The following is a 20,142-nucleotide window of genomic DNA, read 5'->3' on the forward strand; positions in this document are numbered from 1 at the left end:
AAAAAAAAACACTGCTGTGACCATTGGTGTACAGATCTCCATTTGTGTCTTAGTTCTCATGACCTTGGGGTATATTCCATATAGTGCAATAACGGGGTCATAGGGAATTTCTTTGTTCCACTTTTCGAGTAAACACCAAATTGCCTTCCAGACAATTTGTACCATTTTACAATCCCACCAACAGTGTATGATAGTTCACACCTCTCCACATCCTCTCTAATATTTATTACTTGCTTCCCTGCTAAACTTTTCCACTGCTACTCGGGTGGGATGATATCTCATTGTGGTTTTGATTTGCATCTCTCTTATTACCTGCCCTTTTTTTGGCTGCTGTATTGAGCTACTCCATCAGATTTTTGCACAAAACATAAGTTCATTTGATTGCTGTGTCGTCCTTCAGGTGAGGTTCATTATGTTCAGTAAGCTTGCATAGGTTTTTTTAACAATATATTTACAGTGAATAAATCCTAATTATACAAAGTCTGTCATACAATCTCCAGCCTCCAGTCACTACTTAATATTAATGCATGTTGATTGTGGATTGGATCAATGTCACACTGCAGAATTTAGCAGAAATCCTCAATTTTTTCATCTTTGGCTTTAGTAGTTTTATTAATCTTTCTCAAATGGATAGTATTCTGTCACTCAAAGCATTGTACTTCAGTGTCAGGTGTTTGTTGTGGTGCTGGTAGGGGTGGTGTGCATTCAAGTCACCTGTGACTCATACAAGAGCCCTAAGTCCTGCTCTGTCCTGTGCCAATCTTACTGTCTCTGATACACCTATCTCCATTACCCCAGTTGGTGAATCAGTCTGTCTCATCGAGGGTCTTCCTCTCTTGCACTATCCCTCTACCCTCCCAAGCCTGACTTCTCATCTCCGAGGACTGATCCCACCTTGCAACATTTCCACCGAATGTCAGATGAAGCTTCAGAATCCTTGCCTCCAAGGAGAGGCCTTGTCTTACCCTCTCAAACCTGTTTGTTCTCCTAACAGTCCATGGTATATTCAGTACTCTTCTTTAGCTCCACAGCTCAAAGGCATCAATTCTTCTGTCATTCCTAGTCATTGTCCAGCTTTCTGTTGCATAGCAAGTAATTGCAAAGAGGATGGCCTGTATCAGGCGCACCTTAGTCTCCAGACTGATATTGTTGCTCTTCAGTACTTTGGAGAGGTCTCTGACAGCAGACTTTCCCAATGCAATTTGTCTTTAAATTTCCTGCCTTCTGGTACCAAGAATGTTGATTGTGGAGCGAAGCAAACTAACGCTGTTAACAATCTCAATCTCTTCACCATCTATCATGATGCTGCCAATCGGCCCGATGGTGAAAATCTTTGTTTTCTTGATGTTGAGCTTCAGTCCATATTGAAGGCTCTAGTCCTTGACCTTCTGCAGCAAGTGCTTCAGGTCCTCCTCAGTTTGAGTAAGCAGGTTTGTGTCATCTGCATAATGTCAGGAAAGATAGTAAAAGAATTCTTTTTTACCATGAATGCAGCACTGTTCTCTTTGTCATTCTCAGCATAATAGAGCATGTCGTTGTCTGATTCAGAATGCCCAGAACTGGTCCACCTCAGCTTACAAATGCCTAGGATGTTGTCCTTTTGACACTTTCTAGTTTTCCTAGGGTAATACTTCATACATTCCACGTTCCAATTTTTATCTTTTAACATAAAAAAATTTTATTTTCATTTTTCCATTGTTGCACATTTTCTTCCCCATCATAGCCCTCTCTGCAATGTACCTGTTGTTCCTGATTGTTCTCATACATATAATGCCTAATCATATATTCCTTTCAGACAGTTCTTCCCCTCATCTGATTTAATGCAGTGTTCATTATCTGTCCATTCTTTTCCCATTTTCTCCCCAATCCTCTCCATGTCTGTCGTGTTTTATAACAGCAGTGTTAAAAAGTATTTGTCTTTTTGTGACTGAGATATTTTGCTCAGCATAATGTCCTCCAGGATCCTCCATGTTGAATAATGTTTTACGAATTCAGTGTTTTTCAGTGCTATATAATACTTGAATGTACCATAGTTTTTTAATCCTTTCATTTGTTGATGGGCACTCAGGTTGCTTCTGTCTCTTTGCTATTATGAACAATGCAGCAGTAAATGTAGTTGTGCATACATCTGTCCGAGTCAAGGCTGTGGTTTCTTTAGGGTATATTCCCAGTATTGGAATTTCTGAGTTAAATGGTATTTCTATTTCCAACTTTTTAAGAAAGCATTACACTGCTTCCTTAGTGGCTGTACCATTTTATATTCCCACCAGAAGTAAGAGCTCCAGTCTCAATAAATAAATTAATTAATTAATTAATTTAAAATGGTCTCTTCACAACCTCTTCAGCATTTGTTGTTTGCATGTTCCAATTTTTTTAATTGAAATTTTCATGAAAGTTTGTAGAGAACTTGGATTTCCATTCATTCATTGTTGAACATTTTCCTCCCTGCTCCCCCCCATTCGTGTTTGGTTTTTTTTCCTTTGGAAAAAAAAATTCTTTAATTGTTATACACACACACACACCCCTCAGTTTACTTCACTGTGCATCTCTTATTCTGGACTCTTGCCATGCCAACAATTCCTAATAATATATTTCTTTTATACAGTTCTCTCCTTTGTCTATTTCAATGCTGTGTACATTATTTATCCCCTCTTAGTTTTCCCCCAACCCTCATGTCAGTTCTGTTTTATAACAGTAGCACTATGCAGTATTTGTCTTTTTGTGACTGAGATATTTCACTCAGCATAATGTCCTCTATGGTCACGCATTTTGTATAATATTTCATGAGTTCTTTTTCAGTGCTGCATAATATTCCAATGTGTGACTAAACCACAGCTTTTCTATTCATTTGTTTGTTGATGGGCACTTGAGTTGTATCCCACTCTTTGCTATTCTGAACAAAGCCGCAGTAAACGTGGGTGTGCATATATCTGCTTGGGTGGCAGTTATAGTTTCTTTAGGGTATATTCCAAGTAGTGGAATTACTGGGTCAAGTGGTATTTCTATTTGCAACTTTTTGAGAAAGCACCATACTGCCTTCCATAGTGGTTGTACCATTTTATACTCCCACCAACAGTGAATAAGGGCCTAGTTTCTCCACAGCCTCGCCAACATTTGTTGTTTGCTGCTCTGTTGAATTTTGCTATTGTTATTGGGGTGAGATGATATGTCATAGTTGTTTTGCCAGGTTCTAATTTTTAATAAATGTTTGCAGCAGTTTCTCCTCATTGTGAGTTTTGCCACATCAGGAAATGAAGATCTTTCACTGCATGAAAACTTTACCTGTCCTTGTAGTTTAGGTAGACTCTTGCTTTGAGGAAGCAGCATAGCCAGTTGCATTTATTTGCCTTCCACCTTGAGGGACTTCTAGCCAACAGTGTTCTGTCATTATTCATGGGCTTTTTGAGGGCCTGTTAGTTAGAAAATGAATGACTGGTTCAATTTCTTAGTCTAGAAGCTCTGCTGAAGCCTGTCCACTATGATTAACCTTATTGGTTTGTGGGAATTCCAGTGGAATAACTTCTAATACCACAACAAAGTACAAACCATCACAGCATAACAAACTGAGAGATGAGTGTTGTGTATTTTGTATTAAAAATGGCAGTATGTATATATAATTATCCTATTTAGTACTTCCCTGTTAGGATGGGCCAGTCTTTGGGAAAAGAATTCATATTGAGGAGTGACCTTTCTACACACGTGAGGCGTGAACCTGGGAGCATCATGCTGTGAGGAGATGGGGGCGGCTGTGTCCAGAGCAATGAGGAACTTCAATCTCGAGAACAGGGCAGAGTGGGAAATCAGCAGGATGAAGCCGTCCCTCGCCCCCAAGCACCCCTCTACTAAGAACCTACTGCGAGAAGAAATGAGTCGCCATCCAGAAATCAGGGGAGAAATTACTAGAAAAGATGACAGGCTGCTGTCCTTACTAAAAGATGTTTATGTTGATTCCAAAGATCCTGTGTCTTCTATGCAGGCAAAAGGTGGTGGAACACGGCATGAGATGAAGGAGTTCAGATTGCCAAAAGGCCATCACTTTAATATGATGAATATTACAGACATTCCCAAAGGCAAAATTTCAGTTGTAGAAGCATTGACACTTCTCAGTAATTATAAACTTGATCCAGATACATGGACTGCCGAGAAAATAGCTCAAGAATACCATCTTGAACTCAAGGACATAAATTCTCTGCTCAGATACTTTATTACTTTTGAAGTCAAAATCTTTCCCCCTGAAACCAAGAAAGCCTTATTATCAAAATGAAGAAAATAATGAAATTACTTTTCTTATGTGTATTCTCCATATCCTTGTTGTATTTGTTTCTACATTTTTAGCAATTTATGTAAATGTCTGAATGTTTAAAGCTCTCTCTTTATTCTAGGACACTGCTGATTTAAGATGGAGCTCTGTTTAAGATTACTGGATGCTTTTTCATTTTTATTTGGTTTAGGCATATGATTGTATGTATATGTCTGCATGACTAAACGGGGTTGTTGTTTTTTGGGGTTTTTTTGTCCTTGGATCAACTTTTAAATTGGTAATGTGATTTAAGCAATATTCGGCATCCTTCTTCTAACATTCAGAATTTTGCTTTTCAATTTAGATGGTTAATGAAAGTAAGAAATTTCCTAACTTTTAAGACCTTTATTGCTAGAGAAAGGTAAACGTAACAGAAAAAGAATTTTTCTAAGTAAAGAAAGATTACATAAAAATCTAGAAAATCCTTTTTTTAACTGCATAATAAATGCATTGTGGTAGAGTCAGAACCGACTCACTGTTTTCAGAGGCTGCCAATCACATGGGAGGAGACTGCCCACCTCTTATCCTCACAGCATGTAGAGGATTCCAACCTTTGGATTTGCAGCACAACTCCTTCCATCTAGACCATCAGACCTCCCTATAATAACACCCAAAGAACAGTACACATTTTTAATTGGTTTTTAGAAAATAATATTAAAGGTGGTTATTCCATATTTAAAGTCAGTCTAAAATAAAACAATCCATAGCTTAAAAAAAAAAAGAATTCATATTGAGAAAGGACAGCAAAGGGGAGGATTACCCTAAGGAGATATATGATACAGTGACTGATAATGAGCTCAAAGAAATCCAAGAACGAGAAGATGGGGAAGGAGAAGGTAAGGTTTTCGACTTGAGGCACCAAACTACTCATGAATAGCTAACTAAAGGGGACAACTAATTTGCCTTTAGTTCTTTATTATTGACTTGTAACAAACTCATTGCTGACCTTCCAGTAGGTTTTCAGAGGCTTTAAATCTCACAAGAGGAGATTGCCCACATTTTCCCCAAAATGCTGCAGCAGAACCCTTTTTGGTTAGAAGTATAACCTCCTACAGAGTAAAAGCAGAGCTCCATACTCCCCCTACACAAATCCATGTATACCCCCAAACTTTCATACCTCACACACAGACGTACACCATCAACTCCATATCACACACCCACGTATACCACCAGAACTCCATACACCTCCTGAACTCCATACATACACGTACACTACCAGAGCTCCATAACCTCAAACACACATAACACCACTAAAACTCCATGGCCTGCACACACACACATATATTGTCAACTCCATACTGCATACACTCGTAAACCACCTGAACTCTATACCCTCCACACACACGTACACCAAGAACTCCATGCACACACGTACACCATCAGAAATTCATACACTCACACCCTACCTGAACTCTACCTTACACACACACATATACCATTAACTCCATACCACACACACACATACACACCAATAGAACTCTATAACACATACACCCCCCATCAAGTACATGCCCCCGCCACGTACACCAACCTGACTCCATACCCACACACACACACGTACACCACCAGAACTCCCTACTCACACACACAGACACGTATACCACCTGAACTCTATACCCACCACACACAAGTACATCATCCACTCCATAACACACACATGTATACCACCTGAACTCCATACCCTACACACATATACCACTAAAACTCCATACTCGACACACATATGCTCCCTTGCGTGCGCACGTACACCATTAACTCCATACCATACGAATACACATACACCACCTGAACTCCATACTCCCCCAAATGTACACCACTAGAACTCTATACACACATAAATACACCATCTGAACTCCCTACCCACACACACACACTTTTTTAAAATGGCCTTAGAAGGTACAGAAAGGTGGCCTAGTTATAAATAACTGCATTGCAAACCACAGGACAAACCATTCAAGTCTAGCAGCTGCCCTGCAGGAAAAAGATAGGTAGTCTCCTTCTGTGCTATTCATGGTCTCTGAAAACCCACTAGAGGGTCAGCTGTGAATTGGTTCCAACTCAGCAGTAGTTCTATAACAACAAGATGCAGTTTTATAACTTAAGTATGTCACTTATGTACATATGACATCTTCAGTATACTATCTCAATAATGCATAACAACCACGTTGTATTTAATGCTTGCCTACTGTGCCATTTAAATTGTTTTTAATTTTTTATTATTATAAAACCTTTATTGTCCAAAAGAAAAGACCAAAGAGCTTAAATGAAATCTCCAGAAAGAACCCCATCCCTTATTCCACTACCCTGATACATCCTATTTTTACTCTTAAAAACACCCGAGCAGTTTAAGAATGGATTTTCTGTTTTCTGATTCTACTTAATGAGCCCCAAACCATGAGATTTTTGTCTGAACCCCAACATTTGCTAATCCCTTTCCCCTCTGTGACAGACCATATAGGCTCTTGGTAGATTGTTTATATCATTGCTACTATTGATTCACTCTCTAAGATGTCATAGTTTTTGTGACTTTTATTTCTTGTTGATAAAGTGATCCAAGATTTGAAGGGACCCTATACTTTTGACACCTGTCTCTCTGTCTTTTGGCTTTCTCCCTAATGTTGTCTTTGGAAGGTGTATATGTAGATAAAAGTAAGGTTCTGTTTCCTGTCAGCTGGACTTCAGGGTCTAAAGTTCCATCCACCACCATTCTGCATTTGAACTAGGCATCAGAACCTCCTAAGAACCAACCTCTCCCTCCATTGATCTGTTATTGTATTCATTTTTTGTTTTTAGGGCAAGTTTCTGGCTTTTTATCAGTATGCAAAATCATTTAATTCTGATGACTTTGATTATGAAGAGCTGAAGAATGGAGATTATGTCTTCATGAGGTGGAAGGTAAGGCCATGCCTTCTGTCCATAGGCTTCTTGACACAATGCAAGTAGTACTTTGTGGCACTATCTTAAATGAATATGTAAAGCACACACAGTTTGAAAACATAAGCAGTTTCTTGTGATTAAACTATTTGAATAATAGATAGATCTTGCCCTGATGATGGTCACCTTGGACCTTTTTTGTCCAACCTAGGAATTCCTTTTAACCTGCAAATTGTGTCCTTCCAACTACTCCATGTATTAGGGGAAAGACAGACTGCCTTGAACACATTTAGTATTGTGCATAATTTTCAGCATCTGTACACACTACTCTTCTTCCCTGTATCTGCCCTCCTTCTAGTCAGATAATGATGGGCATGGAATGAAATTTTCGTGTTCCATTGACCAACCCTCAAAGAACTCCATCTGACTGCCCTCAGTAGACTAGCTATTGAATGATAACTCATTTGTGCTTCCTGCTTTATGACATGGAACTTAACCTTGTTACAGCCATAGATGACAGAATTACAAAGCCACTAATGAGCTTTGTGATCACATGTAAACTCTGGCCCTCAATTTGTGGGAAATACTTTATCTTGAAATCTTACTAGCTTTTTAGAGTGGTTGTTTCTAGTCATGGTTTTGTATAGTTAATAATGGAAGTGGGGTGGAGGTCATTGTTCCTTCAGTAGCCATCTGGGCTCACCTTCTTTTGGGAAGAACATCTTACTGAAGAATTTCAAAAGCTACAGCCTTCAATATAAATTATATTTCAACATCAAGTAAACAAAAATCCTCTTCATTGCTCAACCAATAGACAACATCGTGCAAGATGGAGAAAAGATTGATGTGTCTGATTACATTGTACAATCAATACCCATGGTAGCAACAATGAAGACATCAGAAGACATGTTATATTGGGAAAATCTGCTATCAAAGACCTCTTTCCCCATCAACAAACGAATGGCTAGAGAAGCTGTGATATATTCGCACAATGGAATACTATGCTGCATTAAAAAACAAGGAACTCATGCAATATTACTCAAAATGGTTGACTCTGGAGAACATTATGCTGAGTGAAATGTCCCAGTCACAAAGGGATAAATATTGCATGGTGCCACTGTTGTAGAATGGGACTGTCCTTGGAGTTGGGGAGAGACTGAGTAAGATGGGTTCAATAATGTATACTGCACTGAAACAGAGGAGGGAGAAAACTGTTTAAAAGAGATATGTGACTAGGTATTTCTGTCATGACAGGAGTCTAGAGCGATGGCTACATGGTGGAGTGGACCTGGGGGAGGGTTTGCAAAATAATGAAAGAATCTTTTCTTTTACTTTTCCAAGAGGGTAATATCTCTTGGGGGGGAGCCTTGGGAGGGGACAAATCTACAACAATGAATGAATGGAAATCCAAAGCCTCTGTAAATTTTCACTGAAATTAATAACAAATTTAAATTAAAAAAAAAAAGAATTAAGTTAGAGTAGGATGGCAATGGAACCACCTTACCTCTGTAACTTGATTTGTGCCACTATTAGAACCTCTACTCAGAATATTATTGCTTTTCAATTTTTGACTCATGCACTTTTAACTTGTTAGTTAAATTTGTATCTTCTAAGCTGAAACACTTCCATGATACATCTTCAAGGATATGAACATGTACAGCTAAGCACAATTGATAACAGTGCATCTAAATTCCAAAATCAATCTCCATAATAGTCTATGTGTTTCCTACTGCCAAGGGGGCCCTTTAGAGTAGTGAGAGAAGACATTCACCCTGAAACCCACAGCGTCCCTTTTCAGCAGGAAGTAGCTACCCCTTTTCCTTATGAATCAGGGTGAAGTCTCTCTCAGGGAGGAGTGATAGGGAATGGCAAGGGACACACTGACAAAGGAGATTAATCAGAACTGGCTTTGACAAGCACTGTGGCAATTGCACAATTAAAACAGACATGGGGGGGGGAGAGAAGAACGAACTGGGGATGAGGGTGGAGAAAACAGTGCACAATGAATGAGTGAAAACCCAAAATCTCTGTAAATGTTCATTAAAACTAATAAAATTTAATGGAAAAAAAAAAAAAGACCTCTTTAAAGTTCCTTAGGGGAAAGATAACAGTTAAAAGGCTAAGCCCCTGATCCTAGTCATGGTATTTTCAGTTGCTTTCTATGCACATGAATGTTTGGACAGTGAGTAAAGAACACCAAAGAAGAATTGATTGAAGCCTTTGAATTGTGATCATGAAGAGTACTGACTATCCCATTGACTGCTAAAAGAACAAACTTGTCTTGAAAGAGTGCTCCTTAAAGGCAGGGATGGCGAGACTTTGTCTCATATATTTTCAACTTGTTATCAGGAGGTGCCAGTCCTTGGAGGATATCATGCTTGGAAAAGAAGTGTATCAGCGGAAGAGAGGAAGACCCCAACAAGATGGATTGACAGCAGTGGTCTTGATGACAACAGAGATTGTGAAGATAGTGCAGCTTAGGGCAAGGCTCTAATCTTGGTGGGGGTCTTATTTCTGTGGGTGTAGTGGAGCCTTTTGAGGGGGAATCCGGGGATTGTTGGTGATAAATTTGTCCTAAGAATGATCCACAGATGAATAGAAGTGACTCACTAATCTGTAGAAGACGGAAACTTTATGGCAGTTCCTGCAGTGGAGTATAAATTTGCTTTTCCCAGGTATCCAGTATCTCTGAAAGGTTTTGTTTAATAGTTAGATGTTTAGATCATCATTACTTTCTCTTAATTGCTGATCACAGTGAATTCAAGACAGTTTGGTGCATGGAACACTCTCATTGCACAGAAATGCTATTCAGAGCCATGTTGAAGCCCAGAAGCTCACTGTCACCTGGGCCTCACACGAGTTCAGGATGGTTCCACAATTGTGGTTGTAAACACAGGCTGTGTAAACACTGCCTAGTAATCTCCTCACATGCCCCATGATATTTCAGTCCCTGTAGGAAGTAGATGGTGTGTCCTTCTCAGGATTGCATCAGACAAGGCCACTTTGAATGTTTGTTTTCCACAATCCTCCTACTAACTAAGTACCCTTTATCAGGCTCCCTGAAACTTTCAGGAGAAAGAATTTTTCAGATGGTAGGACTTTTGGGAATCAACATTCAAACTTCAGCAGTCAGCCACTATTGCTGAGAAGTGTATTCTGCAGCAGAGTTGTCTGCTGTGTGATGCTTGCACAGCCCTGGAGTTGGACCTTTTGAACCATTTTGAAGCCCTGACTGTTACTCAGTAAAATGAGTTAATCCATAGTTTAATGTTTTCTCCTAAGTGGTCACTGTGTTTAAGACCACCTGCATGTTAATTCTTCTCCCCATCTATGTGCAGGAGCAGTTCTTGGTCCCTGATCATACCATCAAGGATATCAGCGGTGCTTCCTTTGCCGGGTTCTACTACATCTGCTTCCAGAAGTCGGCAGCCTCCATTGAGGGCTACTACTACCATAGGAGTTCAGAATGGTAAGAGACCTCGTAGGCGATGGCTAGCTGATCCCCAGCTCTTGCCCAGCTCAGGAAACCCAAAAGAAAATCCTCTGCATAGATTTGTGCTTAATTTAAAAGTTATTGCAAAGCACACAGAGCAAATGGAAGCAATAGTTTAGAAGTTGTGGGTAAGAAGAGAACGAGGAGGCAGCTGCCATGGAGTCTGTTCCCACATGGTGACCACTGTACAGAGTAGAATTGCTGCATTATGTACTCATTTCTGTCCTTTCACAAACAGATGGCTCAGCATTCTTGCACAGTGTCTAACCTCCTAACCTTTCCAGCACTTTCTAGCATGTAACAGCTTAAGTCAGACACTCCTAATTCATTATCCTGTTGTTTATTGTTGAGTCAGAGCTGACACTCCAGTGAGTTTTCAGAGGCATTTTAATCACATGGGAGGAAATTGCCCATCTTTCTTATTCAGAGCAGCTGGTGGATTTGAACCACATGCCTTCAGGATTACAACTCAACTCTTTACCACCAGAATATATTTACTCTGTATATTTACAATAAAGACTGTCTTTTTGGCAGTGTTAATTATTGTTTGTTTTAAATGTTGAAGTTTAAGTAAAAAATTACAGAGCAGATGCGTTCCGTTCCAAAATTCTCCTTAGAGTGTTCCTTCACATTTGTTGCAGTCCTACCCCATCACTCTCCCCATTAATGTCTTGGTTTCTTTGTTTCCTTGTCCCACTTTTCCTGCCCCTTCCTACCTTGCTAACTTTATTTAGGCAAATCCTGCCCTTTTGTTCTCTTATAGTTGGTTGTTTTGAGGAATAGAATTCCTCACAAGTTAAATAAGCCTATCATCTATGTGACTTTAAGCAGGCCTGGTGAATTATGAGTGAAGTGTTGAGCTGCTAACTCAGTGCTCCAAAGCTTGAATTCACTAGTTGCTCTGAGGGAGAACAATAGAGAAATCTGTTTTCATGAAGATTTACAGTGGCAGATTTATTGTGGGGCAGTGCTGCTTTAGCCTATGTTGTTGTTGTTGTTGTGTGCCTGTTGAGTCCCTTGCAACTCATAGCGACCCTATACAATAGCCCTAAACCCTGCTCTATCCTGTGCCAATCACACTGCCTCTGACACACCCATCCCGATTACCCCAGTCACTGAATCAATCCACCTCCTAGAGCATCTTCCCCTCTTGCACCATCCCTCCACCTTCCCAAGTGTCCTATAGGGTCACTATAAATCATGATTTAACAGCAGTGACTAACTTTATGTAGCTTAAATGTGATCATAAAACATGAGCGGCTCCAGATGAAATTTGAAGGCTGTCTCATAGTCTCATCTCAAGCAGACTAGTGTGTGGTCTACTAAACCTCTTGTGATCCTGGTCAGCATGGTCAGTGATACTGGCCTCAGTGTTTTAGTCTTGGTGGTTTTATATTTCTTTCTCTAAAGTTAGAGCTATAACTAAAATTTCAGATCTGATTGTGGACAGAATGAATTGTCCTCTTCACATTCTTTTTCACTTTTTGTGGTCTTGGTCTTCAGAAGTTTGTCTCATTTGGCCAGGACTCAGTCTGATGGCTTAGAAGTCTGTGGAAGGGGGCGGCCAGTCTGTCCTCCTCGGGAGCCGCCACTCTCTAGTGTAGGGGCCATGTCATATAATGCCTGATTGCCCTCTGAGGACAGTCCTTTCAAATCTTTCACACTTTGGTGATCCTCCCTGAAATGACTCTTGCTCTGTTTATTGGCAGCAAAATTATATCTGGGCACTACAATTAGACTTTTCAGTAATTAATCTGCTTTCAAATTAGTTTTTAAAACTTTTATTAAAACTATCTGTTGTAATTTTATTTTAAACTATTGGTTGTAATAATGTCATTTGAATAATGTCAGTTAAATAATGTCATTTGAAGTATAAAATTAGATCTTTTTCAAAACAACTATGAGATATCATCTCACCCCAGTAAGAATAGCAAAATATAACAGAACAGCAAGCAACAAATGTTAGCGAGGATGTGGAGAAACTGGAACTCTTATTCACTGTTGGTGGGAATATAAGATGGTGCAACCATTATGGAAGGCGGTGTGGAGCTTTCTCAAAAAATTGCAAATAGACATACCATTTGACCCAGCAATCCCATTACTGGGAATATACCCCAGAGAGACCATGTCTGCCATCCAAGCAGATATATGCACACCCATGTTTATTGCAGCTTTGTTTACAATAGCAAAGAGTTGGAAGCAGCCTAAGGGCCCATCAACAAACGAATGGATAGAGAAGCTGTGGTATATCCATCCACACAATGGAATACTACGCAGCATTGAAAAACAAGGAACTCGTGCAATATTATTCAACGTGGGTGACCCTGGAGGACATTATGCTGAGTGAAATATCTCAGTCACAAAGAGACAAATACTGCATGGTGCCACTGTTGTAGAATGGGTCTGACATCAGGGTGGGGATATGACAGAAAAAAACTGGATAAATTATGTATATTGTATTGAAACAGATGAGGGAAAGAACAGATTATAAGTGATATATGATTGAGTATTATGGTTAGCACAGGAATCCACAATTAAGTTTGCATAGAGAAGTGTACTCGGGGTGGGGGGTGGGGGGAAGGGATGTGGGAATTGTATACTAATAAAGGAATTTTTTTTCCTCTCTTCAGAGGGGGAAGTGAGCTGGTGGGAAGGGAGAAAATTGCGGCAATGAATGAATGGAAATCCAAAACCTCTGTAAAAATAAAAAATTATTTTTAAAAAATTAGATCTTTTTTTTTTAAATTAGATCTTTTAAAGTATACTTACAGACTTGTATAGCCATCACTACCATCAATTTTACATTTTCATCATTCCAAAAATTTATCAATTGTTCTCTATTTCTACACGTTGCCTAGCTTACAGACCTAATCTATTTTCTTTTTACTATTTTTTTTAAGTGTGAATGTTTACAAATAATGATTTTCTTTTTTTAATTTTAGCACAAGTTAAAAAGGTGTACTAAGGCAATAAGACAGAGGCATGGCTAGTGTAAGGCTGTGAAAAAGAAGAGGGAGGAGGGTTAAGGCCCCCTGAAAAGACAGGGATGAAACCAGACATTAGAGCATGCTGTCAGCCAAAAAGGGGAACAAGAGAGAGCAAATCATGGTTTTTATTCCATAATTCGTACATATTTTGTTTATAACATTAGTTAAAATTTATTGAGGTAATTAATTACAATGTTTAGTCAAACCTAATTACACATTGCCTTTCTCTTCACCCAACTATGCTGTCGGTTAAGTTTCATTCCCTTCTTATCCCTGTTACTGCTCCAAGATTAATTCTGTATGCCTAAACCTTTCTTTACCTTTTTACGTTAGTAGTCTGATAATTTAATTGTGCTTTTGTGACTATTAGTCCTTAAAATTTGCTCTAAATTCATCCATGTTATGCAATAATTCATAAATTCTTGATAATTTTTAGTGACGTATAATATACCATTGTCTGTAAGTTTCTTTAGCCATTGATCCATTGATGGACGTGTGAGTTATTTCTAACTCTTTGCTATTGTAAATAATGCTAAGTAACTCAAACATGGGTGTGAATGTGTCAGTTTGTGTTACAGCTTTTATTTCTCCTGAAAGTATTTCAATAGCTTTAAGTTATGTCAATATAGCTGGATTATAATCAAAGGGAATTTCTAGTCCTAACTTACTAAGGAGGCACCAAGCTGCTTTCCATAGTGGTTGCACCATTTTCTATTTCTACTGGCGGTGTATAAGAATTTTAATATCTCCACACCATGAAGAGCATTCCCATCACTTTCGTTTGCTGTCTTATTGAACATTGGTGTTGTTGAAGTGTTATGTACATTGTTTTAATTTGCATCTTTCTAATAGCTAGTGATCTTGACTATTTTGGCATGTGTTTGTTTAATGTTTGAATGTCTTCTTTGGTGAAATGTCGTTTTCATGTCTTTTGCCCATTTTTTTAAGGTGGTGTGTCTTTCTTGTTGAGGTATTGACGTTTTCTATAAATTTTAGAGATGAGTTCCTTGTTAAATGAGCCCAGTGACAAATATTTGCCTGAGTCTGTAGGTTCTGATCACTCTTGTAGAGAAACATTTGATGTACATAATGATTTAATTTTTTCAAAGGTACCGTTCATCCAGCTTGTTGATTGTGCATCACTTACAGTGGATAAATCATGCAGTATTTATTCCCTTTCCCTATTTAAACAACAGCTTCTTGGTCTAGGTATAGCTTTAAAATCAAGAAAGTTATGCAAACCAATATTTTTTTTATTTTAAAGTAATAAAAATATACAAGCCAATATAAAAAAATTAAAAAAGAAAAAGGTATGTGTCAGGGCTATATCCTTTCTCCCTCTCTATTTAATATATATGCTAAGCTCATGTGCCCGTGGAAGGGTAAGCTGTTGTTTGGGGTTTTTTGGGTGTTTTCCTCTGTGCTGGCTGGGGACTGTCTCTGGAGCATTTGGTTGGCCAGGGTGCAGGCTTGGGGTCTTTGAAAATCCATTTTATTTTAATTGACTTTGAAATGAAGTTTCTCCTAAGTGGTATAGCACTGTTCTGTCCTTTCTCTATATTGAGGTAACTTTGGATTTCTATGTTACCCAGTGGTTTGCCATAATGTTTACACCTGGTTGACAATGTTTGGTAGAGCTCACTGGTTAAGACAGGCTTGAAAGCAGGAGTGGCATCCACTTCCTAAACACGCTTGTGGAAACTCTTTGAACTTAGAAGAAGGACAATAGTTCTTTTTTTTATAGACTTGGTACTAGATGGCACTTAACAACAACATATAATGCCAAAGCTCTTATCTCCATTTTGGAGTTGGATGAAGTGGCTGGAGTCTGTAAGATGGTGCTCTTGTTTTAGTTGAGTATTTGTGTAGATTTTTTAAGCCTCTTGTTTACAATCAACAAGACCTCCTTGGGGGCCCTAATATTTAAAAGTTGGGCCTAAGGGATTATATTTTAATCCCTTGTTACTACATTTTGGAGGAATATTCTTCTAAGTCATGCAGCACTCTGATCAGTTTAGTATGATGAGGTAATCTGGGTTTGCTTTAACACTGAATCTTGTGCCATTTGGGTCTCAAATGCTGTAATGGAACAACTGTGCCATAGGTGTGCCAAACACCATATTGGCTGCCCATCGTGGGCAGTGTTTGGTGGAACTCCCAGATTGTTTTAAGAGTGTTTCAAGTTTGGAAGCAGGGGTGGCATCCACTTTCTAAACCACATGCCTCTGGAAGGTCTATGAACTTGAAGAAATAATGATAGTTATAGAAAGGCTTCAGGCCTTTTGTTCATATGTATATATGGAGAGCCCTTGTATTTAAAAGTTGGTTGGGCCCATGGGTTTAGTGTTATTTTAACATTCTTCGAAGTTGTCAATTTCCTGCACTGAGGTAAACTGGATTTGCTGTGATGCTGAACCTTGTGCCACTGGAGATCAGATGCCACAGTAGCTGCCCATGGTGGACAGTGTTTGGTGGAGTTTCCAGTTTAAGACGGGTTTGGAAGCAGGAGTGGCATCCAGTTCCTAAACCACATGCCTCTGGAAACTCGATGAAGTTGGAGAAACGACAATAATTATCAAAAGGCTTCAGCAAAACAACTAGGAGATATCATCTCATCCCAGTAAGAATAGCAAAATTTAACAGAACAGCAAAAATGAAATGCTGGTGAGGTTGCAGAGAAACTGGAATCCTTACACATTGTTGGTGGGAGTGTAAAATGGTGCAACCATTATGGAAGACTGTATGGCGCTTTCTCAAAAAGTTGGAAATAGAAATACCATTTGACCCAGCAGTTCCACTACTGGGAATTTACCCTAAAGAAACCACACCCACCAGCCAAGCAGATATATACATGTTTATTGTGGTTTTATTTTCAATAGCAAAGAGCTAAAAACAACCCAAGTGCCCATCAACAAATGAATGGATAGAGAAGCTCTGGTACATTCACATAATGGAATAATATGCAGCATTGAAAAACAAGAAACTCATGAAATATTACACAAAATGGGTGACCCAGGAGGACATTATACTGAATGAAATATCTCAATCACAGAAGGACAAATATTGCATAGGGCTGCTGTTGTAAAACAGGACTGACACCGGGGTTAAAGGAAGACAGATAAGGAGGAGATGAATGATGTATACTGCATTGAAACAGATGAGGGAGAGAACTGTTTAAAAGGTATATATGATTGGGTATTATTGTCATGACAGGAGTCCAGAATGAAGGCTGCACATTGGAGTGCACTTGGAGTGGAGTGAGGGATTGCATAACAATGACAGAGTCTTTCTTTTACTTTTCAAGAAGAAGAGTGAAGGGGGGGCGCAGGGAGAAAAGTGCAATAATGAATGAATGGAAACCCTAAGTCTCTGTAAACTTTCATTAAAATGAATAAAAACATAAAAAAGGCTTCAGGTCTTTTGTTTATACAGTCGCTATGAGTCGTGCTTGATTCAACGGCAATAAACAGCAACATCAAACAAATCATTCAAGAATATGGACTCTCTCAAGAAAAATGTGGCATCAAGATCATAGTAAGACTCATCAACAACATCATTATGCAGGTGACACAACTTTGTATGCTAAAAGTAAGACCTGAAATGCTTGCTGCAGAAGATCAAAGACTACAGCCTTCAATATGGATGACATCTCAAAATCAAGACAACAAAAATTCTCACCACTGGTCCAGTAAGCAACATCATGATAGATGGAAGAAAGATTAAAATTGTCAACAATTTTGTCTTACTTGGATCTACAATCAACACCCTTGGTATTAGTGGTCAGGAAATCAGGACACATTGGAAAAGTCTCCAGTCAGGCAGCTCTCCAAAGTACTAAGGAGCAGTGATGTCAGTTTAAAGACTAAAGATGGTCCTGATTCAGGCCATGGTTTTCCCAATCACTTGTTATGTATCGGAGAGCTGGACAGTGAATAAGGATAATAGAAGAATCAATACCTTTGGGTTGTGGTATTGGAGAGGAGTATTAAGTATCCCATGAACTGCCAAAAGAACAGATGTATCTTGGAAAAAGTGTATCCATAGTAGCCCTTCAAAGAAAGGAGAAGCTTCCTCTCACATACTTTGAGCATGTTGCTAGGAGAGTCTGTTCCTTGGAAAGAGGAACATTGTGCTTGAGGTCAGCAAAAGAGAGGAAGACTCTAAGTGAGATGATGGATTGGCCCAGTGACTGTAGCAGTGTGCTGAAGTATGTCAGATTATTATGAGAATGGCACTAGATTAGGGCCGAGTTCAGATCTCTTGTTCAGAGCATCCCTAAGAGTTGTACTCAATTCAGTAGCACATAACAAATACAGTTGATAGTCTCTTTACACTATAGATGATTGTTGTTGTTATGTGCCATCAAATCACTTGCGACTCATAGTTACCCTTTGTACAAGAGCCCTAAACGCTGCTCTGTCCTGTGCCAGAGGTTGGCATGCCATAGATTAGGACTCCTAAATTTGCCCTAGGGAGTAATGGTGACCTAGTGGCAAGGAACTATGTTGCAATCCTGGTGAAACGCAGTTTAAATTCACCAGTTGCTCCACGGTAGAAGGATGGACAGTCATGTCCTGTGCAGTTAACTGCCTCTGAAAACCCACCAGAGGGTCACCTGTGGGTTGGTTCTGACTCACGACTACACAACAACGTTTGCCCCAATGTTTTCTTTAATGATCTTTACAGTTTCTGGTTTTATGCTAAGATCCTTGAACTGTCTTGAGTTTGTTTTTTTCCTATAATTTTAGGATTTTTTAAAATAGTTACCCAGTTTTGCCAGCACAATTTGTTAAAGAGGCTTTCCCCCACATAATGGATTTCAACTCTTGCCAGAGATGAGTTGTCCATAGGTGGATGGATTTATTTCTGGATTCTCAATTCTATTGCATGCCTTAGATTGGCACCAAGCTATTTTTATTATTATGGTTCTGTATGTTTTGAGATCAGGAATTTTGAGGCCTACATTTCTCCCCTTCTTCAGTATCACTTTGCTTATCCAGTATTGTTTTTCCATATGAATTTCATGATTACTTTTTCCAACAATTTTTTTCCATCTATTTGAGAAATACCATGGACTGCCAAGAAAACAAACAGATTCATCCTGGAGAGGGTTAAACCAGGCTGCTCCTTGGAGGCAAGGATTCTGGGGCTTCATCTGACATACTTTGGACATGTAAGGAGAGACAGGTCCTTGGAGAGGGACATCATGCTTGGTAGGGTAGAGGGACAGCGCAGGAGGGGAAGACCCTCTATGAGGTGGATTGATTCAGTGACTGGGGTAATTGGGATGGGTGTGTCAGAGGCAATGCGATTGGCACAGGATAGAGCAGGGCTTAGGGCTGTTGTACATAGGGTCGCTATGAGTTGCAAACTACTCAACGGCACATAACAACAACAACAACATTTGAGAAATGATCAGTTTCTGGATAAGCATTGCATCGTATTTGTAGATTCTTTTTGGTAATACTGTTAAGTTTACAAAGTCTTCCAGTGCTTGAGTATGGTATATTTTTCCATTTATGTAGCTCTCTTTGAATTTCTTGTTTTATACTTTTCTCTATATGGGTCTTTTACATCTCTGGTTAAGTTTATTATTAAATAGTTACTCTTTTGAATGGCTTTTGTAAATGGTATTTTTTACCTTACTTTCTTTTCAGAGTTCTCTTTGTTACTGTAGAGGAATTTGACTGGCTTTTCTAAGTTATCTTGGGCTTGATCCCTTTGTTGAATTGGTCAGTTTCCTCTTGTTACTATGTGCTGTAGAATTACCTGAGATTCATAGTGACCTTATGTACAACAGCTCTGAAGCCTGCCTACCCTGTGCTGAGCCTGTCTCATTGACTCCGACACACCTACTGCGCTTATCCCCGTAATTATATCAATCCATCTCATATGGAATCTTCCTCTCCAGTGCTGTCCCTCCACCCTTCCAAATATATATGTCCATCTCCAAGGACTGGTCCCTCCTCGCCACCTGCCCAAAGTATATGAGACAGAGCTTCAAAATCCTACTAAGTTTACATTTTTGTTTGAATATGTTGTTGTTGTTAAGTGCCGTCGAGTTGTAGGTGACTCATAGCAACCATATGAAGGAAAGACCTGAAACTTATATAACTTTCATCATTTGTCCAGGTTCATAGGTTTTCCAGAGGCAAGCTATTTCGAAAGCGGATGCCACACTTGCTTTCAATGTTTGAATATAGCTGCATTTTTTTTGCAACAGCTTAGACAGTTTAATTTCTTCCAACTGATTATATACACTAATTCAGCTCAATCACAATCATTGACACCAAATGTTTCAATGCTTGTTTGCTAGCAAGCCTATCAATATGGACTAAGAGGAGTTGGTAGTTCCATCCAGAAGTGTTCAGATTCCTGAATATCTGGCTTTAATTTTTTTTTAATTTAATTTAGTTTGTTTATTTTTCATTTCAATGAACATCTACAGAGATTTTGGAATTCCATTCATTCATTGTTGCACCCTTCTC

At 39.1% G+C, this 20,142-nt stretch overlaps 1 protein-coding gene and 1 pseudogene across 1 annotated transcript in view; both read left to right on the top strand.

Annotated features, from left to right (window-relative positions):
- The window catches only part of GID4 (GID complex subunit 4), a 77,817-nt gene that overhangs the window by 47,716 nt on the left and 9,959 nt on the right, over positions 1-20,142 (top strand). The window contains exons 4-5 of the mRNA XM_006901183.1: positions 7,094-7,195; positions 10,513-10,643. Of these exons, the coding sequence (XP_006901245.1) occupies positions 7,094-7,195; positions 10,513-10,643 (233 nt within the window). The remainder of the gene's footprint in view (positions 1-7,093; positions 7,196-10,512; positions 10,644-20,142) is intronic.
- LOC102852608 lies at positions 3,737-4,264 on the top strand (annotated as a pseudogene).

Source organism: Elephantulus edwardii, unplaced genomic scaffold (assembly GCF_000299155.1).
Source record: "Elephantulus edwardii isolate Elephantulus edwardi_28Jun2011 unplaced genomic scaffold, EleEdw1.0 scaffold00314, whole genome shotgun sequence".
NCBI lineage: Eukaryota > Metazoa > Chordata > Mammalia > Macroscelidea > Macroscelididae > Elephantulus > Elephantulus edwardii.